The sequence below is a fragment of the Aptenodytes patagonicus genome, chromosome 2, assembly GCF_965638725.1.
Source record: "Aptenodytes patagonicus chromosome 2, bAptPat1.pri.cur, whole genome shotgun sequence".
Taxonomy (NCBI): Eukaryota; Metazoa; Chordata; class Aves; order Sphenisciformes; family Spheniscidae; genus Aptenodytes; species Aptenodytes patagonicus.
Genome location: NC_134950.1, coordinates 124,490,421 through 124,496,420, shown reverse-complemented (window position 1 = coordinate 124,496,420; position 6,000 = coordinate 124,490,421). Strand labels below are relative to the sequence as shown.

Here is a 6,000-nt window from a genome sequence, read left to right as displayed (position 1 = left end):
TGCTTGTTTATTTTCGTTAGCGATTATAATGTCTGGCAGTCAGAAAATGTTAAGGAGCTATCAGAGCTACGAAGGAAAAAGCCAACTCCCAAGTTACGAAGGGGTGATGGCAGAATTTATGGGCCGGCTGGGGTTGCAAAGAGGTGGACAATTATATCTTACTTGACCAGGCCCTGTACAAGTGTGCCTCAAAGGTTTTTGCACAGGGTCCTACAACAAAGCGAGCTGGTCTGGGAAGAAATGCAGGTCAAAATTTTCATGCAAAATCTTCGATACAATATTTAGTGCATTTTTACACTCTGCCCTTCAGAAAGCCCTGTTTTTACAAAAGTTTGGGAGAGTTAAGATCACTGGCAGATGTACCAGAACCTACGGATTCTGTGGGATTTCAGGTCAAATTCATATGATTCCTTCCAAGACATCCCATCAATTGTCTCATTTAGCTTGTCAGTGCCATTTTTAAAACACACAGTTCAACTGAATCCAACAGCACACGGAGAAAAAACATGTCAGCCTTGCTCCAGCCCCTGCTTCCACCAGCATCTGCCCAAAAAGTCAGGGAGACAGGGACTCCCCCACTACACACAGCACATAAAAACTCACTGGCAGAGCTAAATGAAACTTAGCAGGGCCAAACATCTCACCAAAACTCTTGCGCAAATCCCTTTAGCAAGATATTTTTAATCCACTTTTTCTCCTAACTCCACTTCTCTCCTCCCAGCCACAGGGCAATGGTAGCAATGAATTTTGTGTTTTATTTGCAACGATGCTGCGAGGTCAAGTCAGGCTAGCTCAGGCCATGGCTTTGCTAGGGAGCATCCTCAATGTAGGCAGCAGCAGTTTGAGGTATTTCATCCTCTGACATCCCACCACTTGTTTGTTTGCTGTCCAAAGGGACAGTGTTTAGTCCCAGTAAAGGCAAAGCCAAGGAGGGGGAGGAAGATGGGTCCATTCACGAGGTCTTTGTCATTTACAATGAATTTAGAGCAAGGGTGAATACAGCTAATCCATTTGTAACATTTCGACACCCACCCCCTTTCCTGTAAATTCCTGCAGGACTTTGGCGGCAGAAAGCATTCATGTGCTAGAAATAATGGAATAACAAAAGAAAGAAAGGAAGGGAGTGTAAGCAGTGGGAATAGGGAGAAATAGCTAAACCGATAACCTTTCGATTTATATACACACCCTTCTCACATAAACCAGAGGTAGTTACCAGCTAACTATTAGTTCATTAATCAGCTTATCTTTTGAGAACAGGTTTGGGTGTACAATACACATAACAATCAACTACTTTGAATTCACGTCTGTCCCAACAATTCCCCAACACCGCAGCTTTTGTTTTTAAGGCAAGCATCAGCAATGCTTATTTTCCTGTGATGTTACATGTATTTATGCGTGCATAAAAAAACCTGTAAATAACCAGGTAGATTCAGCTGAACCCGAGACCCTCAGAGTTACCAGCAGAAGCCTTCATCCCATCAAGATGCCCATTGCTGGGCAGCTGTGTTTTCCATAGGATCTCTCTGACTCAGCGGCTAGCAGGAAACGCATAGCACGCTGAACAATGAAGCGCGGGCAATTACCGAAAATAAGTGTTCTCCATTACAAATAATTCCAGGCTACATTTCTCTTAGTTTCCAAATTAAAAAAAAAAAAAAAAAGTAAAAAAACCAGACATGCATAGATTGTTGAACTTCATTTTTTTTATTCAAATAAATGGACTTTGAAGGAGGAAAAAAGACTATAAAGCTTTGCACAGCGAACTGTTTCTATACGTAGCTATAAACAGGCATATAGCTAGTCTGCAACAAAGCACACTGTGCAAATGAATTTAGGCAAAGATTCTTCAAAACAGATGTACTACCCACAGTTAAGCTCCGAGCTATTCCAAGCAATGCTGAAGAAAACAAACGTTTTCCTATCAGTCTGCCTTCTCCACAAAATCGGTTCAGCCAAGACTTATGACAGGAGGGGGATGCTTTCGTGGAACACGAGAGGGTCGTGCTGTGCGCTCTTACAAACGTGTGACTCTCGTCAGAGGACTGGGACACCTTTCGCCCGGAGGTGACCGTGCCTTGTGGTTTAGCTGGAGTGAGCCAAGCCGTGCCTGCTCCTAGGGCTGGTCGGCCCTCGGGGGTGGAACAAGGGCAGAGGTGGGTGGAAGCTTTTCTGCACAGGACTGAAATTTGAAACACCAGCTTGGGCATTGCTGCAATCGTATTCTAAGGTGTCCAAGATGGGCAAGCAGGTGACTGAACCTGTCCTTTTTGAAACAAAACCTTTTTATTTTAAAAAATTAGTAACTATAGTTGAAATTATGACAATCTAGTTGAATAAATTTAAATCATTATTGACTATTACTTCTAGAGCAATTCTGATTATGGGAAAAGTCATGAGCAGGCCACGTTTGCTGCTGAAGTTTTAAGCAACGTCAAACCACTGAAATGGATGAAGTCACTGAACAGAAGAAACCATCAGAAACCAAAGCTGCCTTGAACTGCTAACCTCGCCATAGCCAGCAGGCAGCCTTCCCATGAATGCAAAGAAATATTCACTTAGTTTCAGCTCATTCAGATAATTGCATTCCATATGCACTGTTAATTCACTTTTAAACTAATTGGCATATAAAAGATGTTCCTACTTTATGTGGGAAAAGTAGCGTAAGGTGGCAAGATCCTCTAGTGCTAAAATCCTGCAGGATTACAGGAATAATTAGGAATACTTTGTTTCATTACCAGGTTTAATAAGAACATAGTCAACTTACTTCTCCAGCATGTTAAAGATATTTAACAACTAATTAAAAGAATTCTAAATAACTGCTTTTCTGCAAGTAATTTGAATTCCAATTTCCATCTGAATAAAACTTGCTGCAAATCATGAACAAATGAACAACCATCTAATAGGAACTGATAGACAACTTTTACTATTTCTTAATATATGAAACAAAATTTTAAGAGCCCCAATCAAAATGTCAGGCTGGCAATGGCTTTAAACACACTCAAGTGTATTTAGAAAAAGGAAAAAATGGGGCAGCCACCCTTTCTGATCTTACGAGTCGCCCACTAAAGTCTCCACATGGTTCACCTTCACAAAACACATGCCACGTACCTGTGAGAGCTGTGGGAAAGGTGGAGATCCCAGAGAGCTGCTCTGGCAGGAGGTGCCGGGAGCCGCTCGGGAGGGAGGGGACGGGCTGGTCACACACGCATAGGGACTGTCCTGCTTGCACCCAGGAGCGGGCTGCGGGCCACCGCGTTACTCACCAGCCCCATGGACAGCCAGATGCTGTAGTCTGGGTGTGGGATGTGCAGCTAAACAGCTCACGAACAGGTTGGCCACCCTTGATGCAACGCATCTCCAGGGGGCATGGAAGATGGCCAAATGTCGTTTGAAAGCCGTATGTAATTTGTGTGAAAAAAATGTCCATTTCGTTACCAACAGAGAGGGGAAGAAATCTTTTAGGGAGGGATAGCAGGGAAACGTGACCTAGAGTACAAATACAAAACAAGGCAGAAATTGATTATCTGAATGAAGCTTTCCCACTTGCTGATCTAAACCATAATTAAATTGGCAATTCAAATCAATGTAGCCTGGTGTAGTCTTGTCCTCTTAAGTTTCATATATTTTATTTACACATAATTAGTAAACTTCCTATGACATGTCCTGGATTTTAGAATGCACAAGCTGCCAGTGAATGATATGCACTGAAAATGCTGCACTGCTGCTTTTCCATTTAAGTGCAAATAATGTCAACAGAACTCGGGGATAAGCTCCAGTAACGGGGAAATAGCATCAGAGAAATGTCTCCCTGCTTATTCAAATCTTAAGCTGGGGAAAAGTCAGGAGCAGTATTAGCATTAATTAGACTGCCAACTACCATGCGGGTCTCCTGCACCAAAGTGTAAAATCCCAAATTGGTACAAGCTTGTTAGAACAGAGCACTTTTACTGTCGGAGGAGGAACGGGGCGGGGGGGAGAGAAGAAAAAAAAAAGGAGAGCAATTGTGGCTTTACATCAAGTATATTTCATAATTGTCTGTTAAAATATGTACCCACATCATAAAACACTTTTAAAAAACCAAGTATTTTTAAATGTATGTACAATAATGCAAAAATATGCCTAAATATGTATCTAATGCAAAAAAATAAACCATTTAATAAAATCTCCCTTCAAATGTCCCCTTGCTCTTCAACACCTTAAAAAAAAAAAGGAAAGAGCTCAGTAAACAAACAGGAGTTAAAACACAAACTAACAGACAGACAAAAGCAGTGCAAAGCAGACACTTAAGAAGGGAGAGGCATCCAATTCAGCTTCCCATTCCCCTGGATTACACCACAACTACAGCGCCACTTGTCCTATGCCAGTTTAATTTTCATTTTAAAAAGTCAGCCTGGTGTTCAAGCTGTAAGAGGCTGCCTGTGGCACTCATTTTCCATGCGAGCAAAAAAAGTTAATGATAATCCAACTAGGCACCCTTTATACCCCCTTAAACAGGGGTGAATTTCACCCTAGGCAAATATTTCATGTTCTGTATAATCCTGCCAAGCACAGAGATCCCGTCCAACAAACAACATGAACTAAAGTCTACCTAGACAACTGTGGTGGGAGAGAGACGTCTGCTGTTTCACAATTGTTTAGTCATCTCTTCCTTCTGCGTTCTCTAGGAAACTGCAGACAGGGTCTGGTCTTACAATTTCAGTAAGCCCGGTATCTTGTATTTGTGACATTGCAATTACACTAGTAATCGGGCTCCTAGTATTTCCTCAGGCTGAATGTCCGAGTTAAATGAGACACTTCAGTTGCACAAGAAAATGCTGATCTGGTTCTTATTTGGACATGTTCAGGTGACTGATGTATATCCTTTATCTTGCTAGAGTAACTACCCTCAGAGTACTGTCGGCTGTATGTGAAATACAGCTCTTGTTTGCAAAAGCAATCTGAAGAGGTTTCAGTATTGCTCCCTATAAAACGCGGCAGGAATTGAAGCTCTGCTTAAAAAAACCTGCTTATAAGGCACTGATGCAGCAAGGTTTGTGACGAACATGGTTTTATGATTTTCTTTTCCAACTGTTTAAAAGTAAGTCCATTAAATCAACCATAAATAGCAATAAAAAGACATTAGAAAAGTCCCAAACCAAAGAAATCAACTTAGCATTGAAACTTAATTTATAAGAGTCCCACTTCAGTGCACACACTAGCTCCTGCATGTTTTTTTAAACTCATTCTTGGCTCATACTCATGCTATATACAAAAGTCCCCCCCCAAAGTCATGATGGGCTGAATATCTTCTACAAACAAAGAAATTTTTAGATGACATCATAAAGTTACACATTAAACTTACAGATGATGGACAGGAACATAGGAACATATATTGGCTTACCCACTGTACATATCTATTCAAAGCTTTAAAAGAATAAGAATATACACAAAATATACACTTAATTCACAAAGTAAAACAGCCCTCAACATCTGCTATTTTGTAGGGCTATGCATTTCTTCTATTAAAATTCCACACATGGAACTATCTCTGTGCCAGCTCCTCTTCGTAAGCAATAGGATCACTTCAAGGTAAATTAGTTCTTCATGTATATGTAACAGAAACAGCAAAAGCTCAGCCTCTAGTCATCACTGTCACTCCCAGACTCGCTCAACTGCAAGTCATTTCCTATGGAAAACAAAAAACAACAAAACACAACAAGTGGGTAGGCGTTAATTCACATTTCATGGCAATCAAACCAAAGAACAGTCACATTTACACTGGAAGACTTAAATAAGAATAACACAAGACATGAACGCAAATATCATCTGTCATTTAATGGAACTGCTCCCCATGTCCAAGAACATTAAGAGCTGCATGGGGCTAATACACGGTCGGATGCGGGCCAAACCGAGCATCCTTGGCTCCCCAGCCACCAAAGCTGCTCCCTAGTGGGAGAACAGCACTCCCCACCTCAGCAGCTGCGAAAGGCATCCCACAGCCTCCACCCAGCCAAGCTCCCG

At 41.5% G+C, this 6,000-nt stretch overlaps 1 protein-coding gene across 1 annotated transcript in view; it reads right to left on the bottom strand.

The window, feature by feature from the left end:
• Positions 1-4,001: 4,001 nt before the first annotated feature.
• Positions 4,002-6,000, bottom strand: part of EAF1 (ELL associated factor 1) — a 20,018-nt gene continuing 18,019 nt past the window's right edge. Inside the window, exon 6 of the mRNA XM_076331092.1 lies at positions 4,002-5,665. Within this exon, the coding sequence (XP_076187207.1) occupies positions 5,619-5,665 (47 nt within the window). The 3' untranslated portion in view covers positions 4,002-5,618. The remainder of the gene's footprint in view (positions 5,666-6,000) is intronic.